The sequence below is a fragment of the Polypterus senegalus genome, chromosome 12, assembly GCF_016835505.1.
Source record: "Polypterus senegalus isolate Bchr_013 chromosome 12, ASM1683550v1, whole genome shotgun sequence".
NCBI lineage: Eukaryota > Metazoa > Chordata > Cladistia > Polypteriformes > Polypteridae > Polypterus > Polypterus senegalus.
In genome coordinates this window covers 141,045,982-141,066,112 of record NC_053165.1, presented here as the reverse complement: position 1 = coordinate 141,066,112, position 20,131 = coordinate 141,045,982, and the positions used below count along the sequence as shown (strand labels likewise).

The 20,131-nt window shown below is 37.5% G+C and overlaps 1 protein-coding gene across 1 annotated transcript; it reads right to left on the bottom strand.

The window, feature by feature from the left end:
- Positions 1-337: 337 nt before the first annotated feature.
- Positions 338-19,662, bottom strand: tmem147 (transmembrane protein 147). The gene is made up of 7 exons (XM_039773627.1): positions 19,173-19,662; positions 17,107-17,176; positions 10,410-10,475; positions 4,880-5,016; positions 3,624-3,708; positions 1,998-2,119; positions 338-595 (listed from the first exon to the last, which is right to left on the bottom strand). The coding sequence occupies exons 1-7, from the start codon at positions 19,247-19,249 to the stop codon at positions 475-477; spliced, it is 678 nt and encodes a 225-aa protein (XP_039629561.1). The 5' UTR covers positions 19,250-19,662; the 3' UTR covers positions 338-474.
- Positions 19,663-20,131: the final 469 nt, after the last annotated feature.

The window sequence follows — 20,131 nt, the reverse complement described above, 5'->3', positions numbered from 1 at the left end:
TGATCGGGTTAACATACAAACTTTAAGTGTTAAGATAGCTATTCCACTGATCAACAGATAATACATACAATTTGAGGAGTGTCAAACTTCTCAAGACTGTAACCGTATGGATTTAGTGTTTCAGTCAATAAAGTGTTGAGGGCAATGCACATAACTGTCTTGGTTACTACCAAATGTTTCAGCTATTTAATGCATGCTGAAGATAAAAAAATTAAATCAATTACATTATTATATTATAACTAAAGAATAGATAACAACTATTTTATGCTTGCATTTATCAACTGAATATGTATGTTACAAATTGGCACGACAGAAAAACAACTGCTGAACATTTTAAGGTAAACAAATACTTTTTTATTGTTGAACAATGTGTTTTAAATACAGTAATAAAAAAAATGAAAAACATTTTTCGAAGGTGTGCTAAACCGCTCATGTACTCTTATTTCTTGCTGCAAGGAGGGTTGCTCTTTTGATTCAGTTGCTATGAACGAGCATGATGTAGAGAAAGAGTGAACAGAGAGAGATGGACCCTGTTAGCACTGCTTTCACTAGCAAAGCTGTCCAGCTTCCCAGTACAAACACATGAACAAAAAGTCTGAAAAACAGAAGACAAAAAGAAGGATTCTGCTTAAAACAATGAGAAAAGTGACAAGGACAAGCAGATGAAAAGAGAAAAAAAAAACAGCAATTGGTCAGCAATTTGTATTTGAAAAGTTTAGAGCACATATTTCACCAAATGCTTCCCCGTACTGCAAATGCTCAAGTTATGGGAGAAATGCTCCCCTCTCAAAGTAGTGATGCAGAACTGAATATGCTAATACAGTTATTATTAACCCATCTCATTTTGAAGTGAGAATGCACTACTAAAATATTAATTAGGACAGCATTATAGCCCTCCAATCAACTTTGTGTTCACTTTGTTTACTTTCATAACAGTGTATCCACATATCACTTTGAAATCTATGGAAGCTGAATGGAGAATTACCGGATTTACATTTTCTATATTTCTATGTTCAGGGGAAACAAAAAACAGTGTACTGAATTATGCTATTTACAATATAAGACAAATGTCTTGGTGTGCTACTATTGGTTAAGTATATATTTCATATGTATTTACTCTTTATTCATTATGTAAAAATATAAATGGACAATACATGTAATGTTACAATGAAATGATGGAATTTTAGCACATCGAAATCAAAAAACAAAGCGTTTTTATGATTTTTGCACTATAAAGAATGTACAAAATGATCTGGTCAAAAGATAATTACAGATGCCAACTGCGGAGTAGGAAGAATGCTTCAACTTTATTTTTGGGAATGTCACATTCGATGAAGGCAATCGTGCATTTATCTTTCTTTTTTATTTTTCAACATGGGTATAACCTTTACTTTTCCGTTTGCAAAGATTCTTTATATACTTATATATGGCAGAAAAAATCATTATACTTCACTGTGTTTATGACTTTAGTGCTCTATTGGATCCACTTTGTCTTTCACCTGTAGAGTATAGGATAGTGACATTCTACTTGATGGAAACACCAATATTTTGGAACCCACTGTTTAACTTAATATAATAATAGTCATATTTTCATTTAAAGGTGCATGAAAGTATTAAAGTAAATTATACTTATCATAAAAAGAAAGGTAATAGCTTGAGAAATGGACTTTGCCCAGTTGACAGCTGGCTTATGGTAATCTCTGTAAGTGGGCAAATAAAGACTGTGATAACTTTGAAAATCGAAATTTAAACACATTATTGCAATTCTAATTTTTCTGAACAATCTCTGTATTCAATGGATAGCAAAAGGACGAAGCAAAAGCTTTTCTACAAATTGTACTTGAAATCTCTCTTGACTAAATCGGGATAGACACTTTTTTAGCTTTTGAGGTCTCAAACACTTGCATAATGAATACTGAAATAGGAAAATCCTGCAATTTAATAGACACTCAATGTTAAATCATTTGGCATGTATTACTTTCAAGGGCCTTACTCACTCCATTATAAAAGCTTTGTAGACACATAACCCCAGCAGGACTGTAACAGGCAAGCGAAAGCTCTTGGGAAGATCATAACGAGTAAACATCCAAACAACTGCTGCCATTGCAATATAATGTACCTAGAAAATAAACAAAGAAGAAGCGCTAACAGCTTAAGTTCTATACAGTATATAGATATCTCTACTTCACATGCCAAAGAAAGGTTAAACATTATGACATCAAGACTTTATATTTAGCTGAAAAAAATAAGCTAACTAATATGTATTCATTCTCTATTAATTCATAAAATGGCCGAAGTGCTAAGTATGACATCAATGCCTATTATGTGCATCTTTCTGATGATACCATAGGTAGAAATCCATATGGCAGTATTTTTTCTTTTTGTAATATTGCTTAGCTGTACCAGCTCTAGTACTACACAAAGTGATTGCCAAAGATGTAGGGTTCTGTCACATTATTACCTTCAAGTGTTTTGTGAGATAATGCACTACCTTCATATTGTCAGAAGGATGGCAGCTCTTTAAAACACTTCAGATAAACTGATATTTCACAATAGACTTGCCAGCTTATAAAATTAAGAGGGTAAATCTGCAATCATTTGGTGTAAACGGAGAAAAGAAAATATTAAATATAGTATATATAGACAGAAAATAATAGGAAATGGCTATGGTTTATTTAAAGATTAGTCTTTGTCAATAATGTAGACATATTCTACTGTACATGCAGTAATATAGTGAGGGGGCTTCATGGTTGTTGGAGAATGCGTATAATCCAACTTGTGGCAAACATATCATTCAGAAATATGAGATTTTCTTTAAACAGAAAAACTGAAAAAAATTAAGAGGTTCTACAATAGTAGATTGAGAAAATAAAAGTCTTTTTAGATTTTATAAATTACAATACAGTGAATAAAAGACCACAGAGTTATACAGAGGTGGGTTAGGATTCTTCCTATTAAATATGGTGGCAAGTCAATAAAGCAGGGTATATTAAAATAGTCGTCCTATTATGTTTTACTCCAATTAAAGAAATTTAAGATTAATTGTGGCTTACAAAAAAGCCAATGAGTTTTTACTAATATGATAAAGAGTGTAGGAAATTCCCAGAAGGCATCTCTTACAGTGTAGTTCAGGCCTTGTTCAGGATATATTTTGGATATTCTTAATCCACATAGACATCCAAATAATACAAAGTTTTAAAGTAACCACTGATTAGACATTTCATGGCAAAGTCCGATTGGTAACAGATAAGCAAACAGAATCCTGTGAACATTTGACAGAGTTACAATCACTACTTTATCCTATCCTAGCTTGGGGGAGCAAATATCATTTGTATTGGAATACAAAGATAATTCCACTCAGCTTTTTAAACAAATGAAACACCAGGAAATCTTTCTGAATATGCATGAAAAGTTCAACAAATGAAACCTCACATTCCCCCAAAAAACAATGAATGTTACAGAATGACTGATCGATTTAAAATGAACCACAGTCTGTCAGGAAAACATAAAATATAATCCCATAAAGTGATGTCCTTTGAAACATTTTAATACTCACATTACACTAATACAAAATAAAAATGAAAGTTAAAACAATTTAAAAATTATAAAAAAACACGAAGTACCAGGCTAATGTTGGAGTCAAAGCTCATTTGAATATACTTCCAGTCAAACTCGATTCCCCGTGCTCCTACCCATAAAGGAATGCACCTGTAGGACAAAAGATGAGGAAATATCTGCAAATTTAATCCTCTAATGAGAATTTTTATAATTCACTTGAACTTATACAATATTAATTACTGTGGCATATCATAGGACATAATAGAAAAGAAGTTATTAAAAGAACAATTTAAAATGAATGAAGCTTTAAGTACAATCTCTAGGTTTGCCACAGTTCAGTATTTTATATATATATATAGCCACCTCCAGGTATCTCATCCAGTGCTACTTTGATTTTAATGAACCTCTATTATAGTCTTTTAAAGAAATACATAAGAGCATTCCTGTAAACGCTTAACACCATATCCTTACTGTGAAGTATGGAGGTGGAAGTACCAGAGTCTTGATCTGCTTGTCTGCTTATGTCCTCTTTCATAACACTATCAAACCCACTTAAACCTTTTCATGGTTGCAGGAGGCAAGACACTATTCCTGCAGCACTGGGAGCAAGGTCAAGAACCAGCCCTTCATGGTGTACCCATCCATCAGGGACTCAGTCCATTCATTCACAGATACACACACAGAGGCCAGTTTATAGTCATCAATTTAATATAACCTATACATCTAAGGGGAAGGAGAAGGAAAAACAGTTTGCCCAGAGAAATACTCCGTTATGAATATATAGTAATATTAAAATACTCTGGAGGAAATATCAAGCCATTACAGGGGTTATTCCTACAAGGGAGCCAACAATCCTGTAGCTAATAAGGCAATTTTGAAAGGAGGAATGGGCAAATATTCCTCAACGCTGTTATGTTACATTTGAGGAAGAATTTAATGTCACAAAAACAAATTCTGCACTAGTCAGTATCTGTGTGGAGTTTGCACATTCAACTCCTACAGCCCCAGAAACTGTTTAGGTTTTTTGATTATTTTAAGTTGATGGCCTGGCACTCTGCTCAGACAGAAAAAACTAAGGGTTTATATAATTTAAAGCAAAACTCTAACTGAAACATGACTTCATTAAGAAGGAAAAAAAAAACTCTCCTCTCATATAAAAGCCTAAAATACAGTCTCATTTTATATTTGTTATCAATATACAGATTAGCTGTTACTAAAATAAATTTAAACTCAAAATACTGTAAATATCATAGTAGAAGCATTTACAGTTCAAAAACTTTTTAAAACAAACATTTGTGACACCCTCACTGATCTGCTGTACCTGGACATGATGAGCTCTGCTGTAGCCCATCCCATAGCTGCTACCATGATTTTGTATTCACCTTTCCCAGCATTTCTTGACATGACAAGGTGTAGCCCAAGCAAGTCTGCCAGATCAACTGTTGCTTTCATAAACTCCTAAAAGCAAAAAAAAGTTAAGAATTATTTTCTGTTAATAATTCTAATTTTTTGTAAATTCTGTAAATGTGCCTGAATAGTAAAGAACTGGTCTTTGAAACTCAACAACACAGTGTGTATAATGACTGCAACATGTTCTCTAAATTTTGTACTTAATAGTCTTTGAAGATTTATGAAGACTAATATTAGCCATGTCAGATTAAAATGCTCTTAATGACCAAGTGGACATTATGTTACATGTTCCTTATTCACTAAAAGTAGAAACGCTAAAGTAGGTTTGTGACAAGATCCAAAGCAAAGAGTTCTCAGATACACTTGCTACAATAAAAAGATGGCAACTTTTTTTTCGCAAATGACCTATAAAGTTTGACACTAAGGGATGGAGTGATATACTATTTGAGTTAGTTTAATATTTCACATTTTGCATTCATTTGAAATAAAGCAAGTATACATTGTTAATAAGTGATCAATGCTTCAAATTTGTTTCTTTTAACCCGACAGAATTTTATGACAATTTCATTTTAGAAATAAATCACTAAGTTAAATGTACACTGTGTGCACAATTATTAGGCAAGTGAGTATTTTGACCATATCATCATTTTTAATGCGTATATTCCAACTCCAAGCTGTATTAACTTGAATGCTTATTGGATTTAAGCACGTCAGGTGATGTGTATTTGTGTAATGAGGGAGGGTGTGGCCTAAGGAGATCAACACCCTATATCAAGGTGTGCAGAATTATTAGGCAGCTAGTTTTCCTCAGGCAAAATGGGCCAAAAAAGAGATTTAACTGACTCTGAAAAGTCAAAAATTGTAAAAAGTCTTTCAGAGGGATGCAGCACTTTTGGAATTGCTAAGATATTGGTGTGTGATCACAGAACCATCAAACATTTTGTTGCAAATAGTCAACAGGGTCGCAAGAAACGTGTTGAGAACAAAAGACGCAAATTAGCTGCCAAAGATTTGAGAAGAATCAAACGTGAAGCTACCAGGAACCCATTATCCTCCAGTACTTTCATATTCCAGAGCTGCAACCTACCTGGAGTGCCCAGAAGTACAAGGTGTTCAGTGCTCAAAGACATGGCCAAGGTAAGGAGGGCTGAAACCCAACCACCACTGAACAAGAAACATAAGTTGAAACGTCAAAACTGGGCCAAGAAATATCTGAAGACAGATTTTTTTCAAAGGTTTTATGGACCGATGAGATGAGAGTGACTCTTGATGGACCAGATGGATGGACCTGTGGATCAGTAATGGGCACAGAGCTCCACTCCAACGTGGAGGTGGGGTACTGGTATGAGCTGGTATTTTTAAAGATGAGCTAGTTGGACCTTTTGCATTGAAGATGAACTCAAAATCAACTCCCAAACCTACTGCCAGTTTTTGAAGACACTTTCTTCAAACAGTGATACAGGAAAAGACCATGATTTTTATGCAGGCCAATGCTCCATCACTTGCATCGAAGTTCTCCACTGCGTGGCCAGCCAGTAAAGGCCTTAAAGATGAAGGAATAATGACATGGCCCCCTTCCTCATCTGACCTAAACCCTATCGAGAACTTGTGGGCACTTCTTAAACGCTAGATTTACGGGGGAGAAAAACAATACACCTCTCTGAAGAGTGTCTGGGAGGCTGTAGTCACTGCTCCACAAAAAGCTGATCGTCAACAGATCAAGAAACTGACAGACTCCATGAATGGAAAGGCTTATGACTGTTATTGGAAAGAAGGGTGGCTATATTGGTCATTCATTGATTGATTTATTTTTTTTGAAATGTCAGAGATGTTTATTTGTAAATTTTGAGGTGTTTGTTTATTATTCTCACTATAACAGATGAAAATAAACAAGTGAGATAGGAAAATTTTCATTTTTCCTTTAGTTGCATAATAAATCTGCACACTAATAGTTGCCTAATAATTGTGCGCACATATGTATTCCCCTGATGATGTTCACACTCACATTTCCGTTGTGAAACATTCAGGTTTCAGGTTTATTAACATTTTGGATTGACTGATAGCACTGTGTTTGTTCCATATTAAAATTAATCCTCAAAAATACAACTTGCCTAATAATTCTGCACTCCCTGTATTGTACAAGAAGTATAAAAAACCTGAAACACTGAACATATATGTTGCTTGAGAAGCTACCTTTAAAAGCCTCAAACTGAATACTTAGAAACTTTAAGAAAACAAATTGCACTCATAATGTAATATTGTGACATTCAAACTTGTTAATACAATTTATAACAAATACATTCCATAAAGACTCTAAAAAAATAATTTACCAAAAGCCTACTTACCAAAAAATACATAACATTACATTTATCCTTCCGCGCGATAGTAATGCAGTATAACAATTATATTTACTTTGACAATGACGGAAGAATTCAGAGTTATAACCAGAAATACAAAAGTGACAGTTTTATATGAACTTGTTCACATTTTTATATTGTATTTATTACTATATAGTAAAACATTACAGGACCACTATCTATATATATAATTCACTAAGGCAAGACAACCATGGAAAGCACGCCGGAAGAGGCGTAGATTCACTAAGGTGCCGACAAGTGAGACACCTATGGCGCACGCAGGAAAGAGCCACGCCCACCAACTCCAAGACCATTGGATACGGCGACAACTCGCATGGCCACGCCCACTAACTCGGACGCGACGACACAGAAAAAATGACGTCATTTATATTTGTCTGTTGTAGAGGCCACATGTAGTGCAGGTCAAGTTAATGTCATGCACTTCCGAGCTACGTTGACTGTTCATAGAGGCATGTTTCTAGCGGAGGTGAATCGCCATATGCAGCGTGTGAAACGGTTTGCGAGGGGTATCCCATGGGATCCTTAAAACAATCCCTTTACAACTGAGGTTGAAGCACAATGAAGTAAGCAGTCTTTAAAAACCAACTTTTCGGTTACAACGCACTTATGCGTGCACCATAGCAAACTGTTTTACACACTACATACAGCTATTCGCTTCCGCAACAAACATGCGTCTTCTTAGACGCTCCTGCAGGAACACAGAAGACGTTTTCCTGCCCACCAACGCTCCTTTTTCACCGGACGGCGTCTACCCTCGCTCTCTAGGCATTCACACTGCCTGCCCATTTGCCCGGACGCAAAAACTCACCGACCACCCAGTTAGTCCCTTTCGTCTGTGGTAAGAGTCCGCATGCACGTCTGAGCCACACGCCATTTGTTATGCCGCGGGTTCACTATTGTGTTGTATTGTGCTCTCTCAGAGTTCCATCTTTTCATTCACTTACTGTTGTATTCTCACACCAACCCGTTTTAGACATCCGTGTCTTTCCAGGAGTGTTTAGCATTCAATAAATAATTATGCATGACATTGACCGTGTGTCTATCCAGCGCAGAGAGGCGTGGGTAAGCCGTTGAACCCCATTTGGGCTGTAAGCCGTGGAATTCCCACTAAATGTGACTCATACGCTCCCACTCATTACGTCCCTACACTTAGTGCACACCCCCCTCCTACCGTGGTCGGGTATATTGGTGGATTATATATAGAAAAGCAGCCAAAACCGAGGGGTATCCCATGGGGTCCTTAAAACATTCCTTTACAACTGAGGTTAAAACACAATGAAGTAGGCAGTCTTTAAAAAAAAGTTTTCGGTTCGACGCCACGCCTGCGTGCACCATAGCAAACTGTTTTACACGCTACATGCAGCAATTCGCTTCAGTGACAAACATGCGTCTTCTTAGATCATATGTGTCAAACTCAAGGCCCACGAGATCATTTTATATATTATTGTTATTAATGGCCCGGCGATATGAAGCCATGGTAACACAATAAACTACAGATCCCATAATGCAGCGCTTCAGCTGCCTTTTTGAACACTTACCGCTTTAATCAAGTCTAGCTTATGATGCTGCAAGTTATTGCGAAGCTAGCCCACACGATGTCAAAGAGAAAAGTTGATTCTGAAAATAAAGCCTTTAAAAACCGATGGGAGGCTGAGTATATGTTTACTGACATTGCCGGTAAACCCGTGTGTCTCATTTGTGGAGCTAATATGGCTGTAATTACAGAATTTAATCTATGAGACAAAACATCAGGATAACATGAAAGACCTGAATGCAAAGCAGAAGATACAGAAAGCAGAAGAGTTAAAGAAGAATCTGATACTTCAGCAGACGTTTTTACCTGTGCAAAATCACAAAGTGACTTCAAGTGAAGCTACTTTTATGGGAGACACAAATGCACCAGTGCAACTTGCCCCACTTTCCCTGTTGCCAAGTAATGTTGAACCAAGTCGGCACAACGGTGTTCCCAAATACGCATTTTGCTGATAAACTGAGCGCACTGCGCACTGAGTTCGCACGGCGCTTTGGTGACTTTGAAGAACAAAAAAAGAATTTTGAGTTGTTTCGCAACCAATTTGTAGTCGATGTGGAAACTGCACCTGTGCAGATTCAGATAGAGGTGATTGAGCTGCAGTGTAATGGCACACTGAAGGCAAAGTACGATACTGCACGGCCTGCACAGTTTATTCATTCCATTTCCGAAGAAATGCTCCAGCTCCATCTACATGCAGCTAGAACCTTGTGCATGGGTAGACCATGTGTCTACCCGGCGTGGGTAAGCCGATGAACCCCATTCGGGCTGCAAACTAAGTCCCACTAAGTGCGACTCATACGCTCCCACTGGTTGCGTCCCAACCCTTTGTACACACCCCCCTCCCACCTCGCTACTACCATGGTCGGGTGTCTTGGTGGAATATACAGTATATAGAATAGCAGCCAAAACCACACAGAGCAATGAAAAGTCTACGTCAGTCACAGGTACATCTGTACTGTGTAAAGACGGTGACTCAAGTGACGAGTTGGAGGTGGGCACATGAGCGGGCAATGCATACTGAACGAGAAATCAGTAGACTAGCATGACGGACGGAGCTGAATCAACGTCATTCTCCTTTCCTCCTGTTCCACACTCCGCGCCGTGCGCCCCCATCCCTCCGTCTGGCAGGAGAAGACGTGAGGACGGTGCACCAGTTTTCAGTCACTTCAGACGATTGTGTGTTGGTTCGTTCCGTGCATTGTTACAATATTGCTTTTCATGCTGATTTATTACATTACCGATTTTTCAAATGTTAATTTTCTCCCTCTGCTTAAAAATCATTAAAAAACCGGCCTGATTATGCAGCGTATGGTACGCCGCGGGTTGGCTAGTACATTTTAACAGAATCACATGGGCACCATTTCTGTCACTGGCATTTGAAAGGAAAGATACATTTATACTTATTCTTACATCTGCACAATATTACTAATGCATGACATTAATACATATTACGGTGTTAAGCTACAACACAAGTGTTAATACATGATAATAAATACATGATGTAAATATGGCAATACTCCGCTTCTTACCCCAACAAAATCGTATACTCCTGCTCCTCCCTCCCATGTGGGGAAAAACGTGGCCAAGAAGAGCATCTGGAATAAAACAAAAGATAGATGAAGAATGTAAATAATAAAAAGAGTAGAACATCATCAAATTTTAAAATTGCTTTCAGTTTCTTTCTGGGGTCTTGTTCTTTCTTTGCAGTGAGACTCAGCCTTTCCATGTTTTTAGAATGGCAACTCCTTGTAGTGCTGGCCGGTATTTTTCAAAATTTATACCGGTTTCACGGCATTTTTTTCCCCTTGCATAAGTAGATGTTAACCACATTTTCCACTGCAATTACTGGAGTAGACTGGCTAAGAATAACCTATTCCACTGTCATGAGAATTGAACATTGTACAAAAAAACATTTTAATGTGCACACAAGTATTAATACAGGTTTACATGGCCCCATAAAGTGATAGTTTTCAAGGGGGTGGCACTATTGAACCAATTTTGAAAACAACTTAAACTATAATGTTGACAACATATTTTCAACCATCCAAAGAGGCATTTAGACTTAGTAAAATATTCAGAGGTGCTTGTCAAAAGGTGCATTGCACTGAACATGTCTTATTAAAGGAATGAATAGTAAATATTTTTTGTAAACCAACTACACTTTCTGTTGATGTTAACAATCTCTGTCCACTGACACGTCAGCTATATGGATTGTAATGGCACTGGTTATCTTGATCCATCAATTTGCTTTTTTTGTTGTAGGCAGTACCTCTAGCGAACACGTCTACAAGTGACGTCTGGCTTGAGTGTCCTCTAGGTTTTTCAGTTTTACCTGAGGATGTGGAGGGTGCGAATCCTAGTTCCATACATTCATGGTACTCCAAAGCAAGTGTGTGGCTAAGGTGGTGCAGCAAATTGTTTGTGTTGCTGCCTCTGGCGACAACTTTAGCTCTACAGCATTTGCAGTAAATACTTGTTTGGTCCACAATCGACCTTTTGAAATCAAAGTATCTTCAGACAACAGACACGGCTCCTTTTTTCAGCAAACGTTCTTCTGTGTCATCATGTTTAACTTTATCGTCTGCTACAGCTTCAGTTTCGGAATGTTCTCTGTCCATTTTTACCGCTTAATACCTCCACTAACACATGTACTCCATTGCATGCGTGTTTAGCGTTGTAGCAGTGAAAAAGGTCCCCCACTGTGCCACGTTCCGAACTTTGTTTAGGCTATTTAAACCGGTTTTGTGGTATAAGAAAAACTGATATCATAACAAAAATAAAAAAAGGTTTTCAGTATGAACCAGTATACCTGCCAGCGCTACTTCCTAGTAGCACCTTCTATGGCCCTTCCACTCATCAAAAATCAGCCAATGTCTCTGCAGGACATGTGTTATCATATTCATATCAACATTTTAAAGGCTGCACTCATTTTCCCCAATGAAATAGAACATCTTCACTGTATTAGTGAAACACTAATAAACTGCTTAACAAATTCACTCTTGCTGAGTTACTTTTTATAATTTCTCTTGATCAAAATGTATGCAATTCACTTTATTTTTCCTCTCTGCATCCCTACTTTAAATGCATCCCTAATAGACACAGATAAAAATATGAGCTACCAGGTAGCAGAAGAAAGTCTAAATAATAACGCAAGGCTGAATTAAAAGATAAAAAGGTATACAGAAAATCAGCATATAACATAAAGGGTTATTTAATAACATCACATATTTCAAAGGTGAAAAGAAAATACTGCCACCATTTTCTAATTCATATCAAAACCTACAAAAAACATTTCTAGAGCACAAAAAGTCTAATGATGTTGAATGAAAAATGTATACTAAGTCAAAGTTGTTTATGTCTGTTAAACATTATTTTATGTTGTTTTCTTATTTTGCTGCTTTGTAAATACTAGCGTGATGAGCTTATAAGTGTAACTGCTCCTTAATATAAAATTCAAAATGAATTCTAAAATATAAAAAAATACAAATACATCACTTTTTATTTATTATAAATTAGCTGGGACACCTAGTGCTACAAAGGGTGGAAAAAAGTACAGGTGCAGTCAGTCAGTGTCCAACTGGCTATATCCTAACACAGGGTCACGGGGGTCTGCTGGAGCCAATATCAGCCAGAGCAGGGCATAAGGCAGGAACAAATCCCTGGGCAGGCGCCCACAAACACACCCATACTAGGGACAATTTAGAATTGTCAATGCAACTAACCTGCATGTCTTTGGACTGTAGGAGGAAACCGGAGCACCCGAAGGAAACCCACGCAGACACGGGGAGAACATGTAGGGAGGACCCAGGAAGCGAACCCTGGTCTCCTAACTAATACCACTGCACCGCTGTGCCACCCAGTTCATGTGCAGTGAGTAAATAAATTAATAAAAAATTTTTAAAAGTTGGTTTAGCTTTAGTTCACATGCAGAAAACGACTGGCTAAGCTGTTTTTAGGGAATGATGCATCATTTTGGGGTTGCTCCCCCATTACAACCACTCCCACTCTGATGAAAAATGTGAAAAACCATATAGCTTATATTTTAAGTTGGACCAATCCACATGCAAAATGTTGTGAAACTTGGTTCAGTCATTTTTGAGTGATTGGCAATGAAATGAGGTCCTTTGTATGCAAAATGAATAAATAACAGCAAACAAAGCAAAAAAGAATTCAAGAAGCAAACCAAGGGTATTACGATTTTATTTATATAAATGTGCAATCAGTATTTACCAAAAAGTGACAGTGGAGATGAAATAGGCATGAATTTGGATGGGAATGACAAGTCACTGTAAAATCACTAGAGATGCCAACAAACGGAGAGTCAGAGAGCTACTGTTAAATCTCCACAATATATTAGACATGGTAAGCTTATAAACAGCTGAACATTTAGATATCAAAACTGCTTTGAAAAATCTGATAAAACTGCTGTTTCTTTGCTGGGTCAGTATGCTTCCCAGCAGGCAAAAAAGGCAGTAATAAAGTGCATGAAAGAGCCATACAAGATAAATCTGCCTTGCATAGTATCCGCAGGAGATGATCTCAGCCCTAACTCCCATTGCAGTGTTATGATTATTTTTAGTCTGTGTTGCCAGCTGTGCGACTAATTGCTCATTAACAGAGAGACTACAGTAATTAAAGAGGAACCACACTGTACTCAGTGTTACAGCAGAAAAAAAAAGAAGCACATCCTACTCCAATGTTTACATTAATAAATCCTTACAAGACGTTCTTGGCAACACTAAAATTAAATCATAATTAAAATTTTAGGGAAAGTCATTGCAAGTCATAATGATACAGTGTTGTATTGATCATGGAGTATAAAATGTGTTTCTGGGGGGTATTCCAGAAAGCAGGTTATGTGACATACCCGGGTAAGTTTAAGGGTAAGTTAGTGGATAACCTCAACTTTCGGTTCCAAAAACGGAGGTAACTTTCTGGGTATGTATGTAACCATAGCAGCTTACTCTCTGAAGATAACCTGCCACCGAGCAGGTTATGTTCAAGGGTAAGTTTGTTTCAGAAGGTTACTGAGCATGGCGTGCCCTTTTGATGACGATCCTGTAGACGTGGAAGCACAAATTATCCGAGGTTTTTTCCGCCGGGAGAGAGTAATAAGACCGCGTATTGATGTCTTTTCATTTCCAAATGATTTTTTAAAAGAGCGTTATCGGTTTTCAAAAGAATCGTTAATTTACTTGACCCATCTCTTGGCACCGCATATTGCACATGTCACAAACCGCGGGTCTGCGCTTAGCACAGAAAACATTCTGTGCATAGCACTTCGGTTTTGCCTCAGGGCATTTTTGTATAATGTGGGCGATGCAGAGCATGTGGGAAAGGCAACTGTGTGTAGAGCCGTTCGCACAGTATGTCTGGCACTGAAACACTTCTTACACACGTGTGTACAGTTCCCTGGCCATAAACCTCTGCGTGTAATTAAAGAGGAATTCCACAGAGTGGCAGGTTTGTCCTTTGTAGTAAAATTCATGACGCATATTTAATATGTAGTCATACTATTTATATCTATAGATGTATTCATCCTGCACACACACTTGATACTTCCCTATATGACTTTCTATTTCAGGGTTTCCAAATGTAATTGGGTGCATTGACAGCACCCACATTCCTATTAAAGCTCCTTCAATGAATGAGGGAGACTATGTTAATAGGAAATCTATTCATAGTATCAATGTGCAGGTAAGAACTGGATTTTGTGTTCAATAAAGTTCAATAAAGTCAGCCTGCATAAAAACATTAAGCATGTTGAAGAAGCCTTTAAGTGACAGAGATAGTAATTTATTAAGCCATATAATGAAAACAAATCATAGTGGTAAACTTACATTTCACCATGCTACTTGTGGTGCATAGTGTGTGTGACGAAGTGCCCCCTGGAATGCCAGCAACCACTGGTCGCCCTTTATTAAGGGACAGAGCCAGCTCCTCAGATGGGGTGAGGGAGGGTGGTGGTGGGCCCCGCCAGTTAGACAGGCTTCAGCTTGCTTTCTATTAGCTACATGACAGACAGAATATACTAAATCGTGTTTAATCAATAGTTCAGTGATCGTGTAATCAACTATTACCTTTTTGCAGTATGTTTTTATGTTTCATTTTGACTTGGCTCAAAGTTCTTCTGCATCCAGACGGATTACACCTTATTAAATAAGAAACCATATATTCCTAGTCAATACACATTGTTATTTTAACCTAAAGTAATGAATGGCAGGAAAAGTGAATGCATTCAAAGTGATTTAACAGTAAAAAGGGTGCGGAAGGGGTGTTTCATTATTTTACAGTATAATAAAAGGGAGGCGATGTCAATTTTGCAATTTAATACACTCACGCATTTACTCTGTCCGTTATTTTTTGCCAAGCCAACTCTCTTTCTTTAGCCGATGCAGCCGTATTACTTTTTTTCATTATGATAGGCTTGAATTCTTCAAACGCCTGCATTAACACCTCCAACTCCACCTCTGTGAAATATGCCGCTCGCTTTTTTTTCTCCTTGATCTTCCGTTTTGACTCGTGAAATCGGCGATCCATTGAAAACGTCTTTATGTATGCACGGTGCATGTGCATTAACTCTGGGTAACCAGTAGGAGGTTGATTGAACTTACTCTTCTCAGGTGTTTTGGAACCGACATACTCATGGTATGCGGGTTTGGGGTAAATCAACCCAGAGGTTATGATTTACCAAATGGTAAGTTAACCAAGCTTTCTGGAATACCCCCCTGGTCTTTTTAAAAGGCTTTAACATTCACATTCCATAACCAAATATTAAAAAACTATTTTAAAATTATCTAATCATATCTTTCTTTTAAACTAGTTGGTTAAGATCATGACTCAACCCCCCAACTCTTCACCGTCTCTTTCTCTCTGTGAATTGTTACCCAGTTTAAAGCTTTAAACTATGCAAACTGTACAAGAGATATAGTTACTTCATTGGTAGTTTTGGTGAATACTTATGCTATCACTTATTTTATGTTTTTTGGTTTCTGATTAATTTAGAACAATGCCTAGATCTTTTTGCTTTGATCTCCCCACCCATGATAACTTAACGTCTATGAGGTTTTCGATAGATCTCGACGTTTTAGGGTCCCCCAGTACTGAAAACACTGATATCTTGATGATAGTGTGTGTCTGTCTGTGTGTCACAGTTTCTTGAGGACAGTCTAGAGCTAAAACACCTGGACGGAAAAATACCAAATCCGAAAGTTAAGTCTGTTATGAGATTATGATGTGCTGATTAGTTTTTGAGCCAAATGAGAACAGAAACAGGCACTCTAGTGGAACCCTCAAATACCATAATAATAATATGTTACCGTGGCTGTCCAGGATTTTAAATTACCTGTAGCTCGCAAAACCATTTGACCAATTGACCTGAAATTTAGTAAAAACATACTACGTGACCTCTACTGTCCGCTTTCGGGGTGATGATTTTATTACTCCTTTTATTTTTATTTTATTTTATTGTAGAATCAGCTCTCAGCAGCAGCCAGCAGGGTGGCTGTGTGGCGCACCTTCGCCATCACTTCCCCTAGCTCTTCATATCTTAAATCATTGTTTAGGCAAATTGAAGACTTAAGTGCCAGCTTAAGTGAAAAATTAAGAAAAACGTACTAAGTAATTGCAACACAAACCCTGACTTCATCAATTTTAACGTGAAAAGATGCTGAGAAAAGAAGAAAAGAAGCGGGTCGCTAGGTTGGAGAAAAGAAGAGCTGCTCAGGAAGCAGCAAGCGCATCAACCTCTGAGCAAACGAATGATAAACGCACAGAGAAAGAGCATGAAAACTAGGAATGCTCAAGTCAAGTGTATTCACTGCACGTTATTGTGCAGTGCGCTGTTACTGAGATACAGATCATTTTTAAGTGCTGGTCAGGTGTTGGATAATAGAATTGGATACCTGCACAAGGTTTTATTTCTGCTATGTGAATCTAAATACAAAATAACTATTTGAACTAAAATGAGCTGTGCTATTACCAGAGGTGGCTAAAGAGAAATCCAAGATGTCCAGCTGCTTAATGACTTAAGTTAAAAAGTGGTTAAGCAGTTGGATGGGAAACCAGAAGGTCATGGGCTCACTTACTCTAATTATTCACAAGTCACAAGCATTAAATTCAGCTGAAGGGATATGTAAACAATTATACCAAAACTGTATAGTGTTTTAGAATTGCGTTCCTGTAAAACAATAATTACAATAAAAAATGTAATTGAGTGAATCTCACCTTGCAGAGCTGCACAAAGAGGTAGGTAGCTCCAGCCTGGACACATCTCCAGAATGCATTATACTCTGAACTACAATATATGAAAGAAAAGGCTGACATTAAAAGACAATTTCAGCAATGTAGCAGGTGTCTTCAAATGAACTAATTGTACTACGGTTTCCTATTCATCTTTTCCTTCTTGAAATGTATATGCATCAAGTCAGGTCAAGTCAAATGGCTTTATTGTCATATCACCCATAATACAGCATTGCAGCATACAGTAGCATGATATAACGTTCTCCAGGACTGTGGAGCAACACATTATATATATATATATATATATATATATATATATATATATATATATATATATATATATATATATATATATATATATATATATATATATATATATATATAAACACAGGATAAGTGCAAGACAAGCAAAGAACTATACTATACAAGAAAGAAAGACAAGGTAAATTAATAGATAGTTTTCATTTAGTAATAAATTGAAATAGTAAAATAAATAACAACTATTAATAAAAACAACAGTAGTAATAAATGTATATCATATAAATTAACTACTAGAGTTCAAAGACCGACCGGCCAATTACAACCTGTTGCAGAACCTGTCAGGATTAGTTTGGATGCTACAGAACCTTCTGCCATATAAAGTGGGACAAAGAGGCCATGGGAGTGGTCCTTCACAATTCAGCAGGCCTTGCAAATGCAACGCTAAGATGTCTTTCATATCTGTATTCATTATTTAACAAAATCTTCATTCCTACATCTACTGTACCAAGGTCTATAAACTCTAGTGTCACCCGATTTATGGTTATACTTTTTTCTTCTTTCACTTTATGCTTGGATATTTGCTGGTGTATCTCAGTATTTGTTTTTTGTGCAATTTAGCATGCATTTGAATGATGCTCTACTTATTGAACTGTGCTTTTGACATTCTGTATAAAGGCTAATCAATGAAAACCGTTAAACAATTTAATTATCTTCTTTGGGGATCAATTTGAAGCTATCCCAGCACATTTGGGGGATCAGTTCATCACACTCAGTCACTGAGAGCCAATTTAGAGTCCCCAATTAACCTACCATCGGCATCTTTGGGTCATGGGTAGGAATGCCACCTATAGCTAAACCTGGCAAAGATGAACCTTATTGTTATCCCAGCTCATCTATCTATTCAGCACCACATCACTGCTCAGCTTGGCTATCACGAACACCCAAGTTAGTACGCTACCTTGCTACTACCTCTCTGTCTTGCAGATTTACTCAATATCCACAAGATTAGACTGTACCTGACAGAATACGCAGCACAATTCCTAGGCCAGGCTTTGGTCTTGTCATGTCTGGACCACTGCAGCTCTCTGCTGGTAAAATGCAACAGGAGGTCCAGTGTTCATAAAGGTGTGACGAACACACGTCACTCCTCTTTTCAGTTTGCTACGTTGGGTTTGTATACAGCTGCATATTAAATATAAATTCTTGATGCTTGCCCAGAGTAGTCAACAGGTCAGCACCTACATATATGAAGACACTGGTGAGATCCTATGCTCCTTCCTGCCCACTCAGGTCTGTTGATGCCTCCCCTACTTGATATCAAATCTCAGACCAGACTCTTTTCATATATAGCTCCTGGTTTGTGGAAGGAGCTGCCCACCTATATTCAAAATTCAGAGCAAGAAGACTCTTGTTTGGTGAATTTCTGTGCTACTGTAGCTTTTTGGTTATGTAAGTTTGGCATTGTAACTCAGCTTGAATTTTGTTCAAGCCCTCTTCACGTGTGATAATCAATTTGTTTAATCAATCCAATCAATAATACCTTTGTCCTGTAATACTTGCTCCCTAATAGCCCCCACACTTTTTATTACTCAATTATGCTAATTTCGTTTTTAAGTCGGTTTGGGTAAAAGCGTCTGCTAAGTTACTAAATATAAATGGGGACACAGGAAAGTGAATATAACCCCCATAATAGTCAGTGATTGGCCAAAAACTGAACCTCATCAGGCAGCAATACTGACTGCTGCGCCACCTTCAACTTCCTTTTTTGAAAATAACGTTAACATACTTACAGTCCGCTGCACTTATATGTGATGAAGTACGGAAAGTAAGCCAAAGCAAGGCAGTTCCCAAAATGGAAGAGCGTCATTTCACACTAGAAAAATCACTCGTTTCCAGACTTGCACAAAATGTACACGGTCACCGTGACGTCTGCCTCCAGCTCCGGATATTTTTCTTTTCTGGTTCAACAAGAAAGAAAAATAAAAATCTGATAACAGATTCTGTTTTGTTGAGATGTTTGAACTGGCTCTCGTCTCAAAATTTGCCGATCTGTTTGAGTCTGCGCGGTCTTTAGTTTGTATTCATAATACAATATACGAAAAAATCAAATACTTAATCCGACTGAGTAATAAGTAGGGGAAAAAGTAAATAAAATTCCAATTATAATATGTACACGTGTTCTTATATGCAACACCGAGTGTTCAAAGATTGACAGTCCTTCAGTTACAAATGAACATCCGGAGACAACGGAAGTAGATCCGCTTTCTATTCATTCCGGGAAAAGCACAGTAACACAAATGTTAAGGGTATATCAGTTCCGAGATTCGTTGGTAAATTAGGTGAAATCTGTACGTACACTGAATTCAAATAATTTAGTTATTGTTTGTTTTAGACATATCGAACTTATTTCTCCAGGAATGCTGTTAAGTGGACTTTTTATGGTCCTTTCCTGCGCTGACAATATATAACATCTTTATTAGTTCGATCCTCTTCCTCTATCAGCGAAACGTTTAGCCAAAGTTGGTTTATACTGTTCTTTTATACGCTATATATGTTCATTGGGCATATACTTTGAAAATGTGCACGCAATATTTTATGTACCTTCTGAGTTAACGCAGATGAATTACTGCATGCAATGGCGGCCCGTCCAGGGATTGGTCCTGCCTCGTATCCGAATCGGACAGTCAGATGCATGCTGATTTAGGCTCCATCTTCCCCGCCATTCTACTCTGGATATGTGGGTTACGAA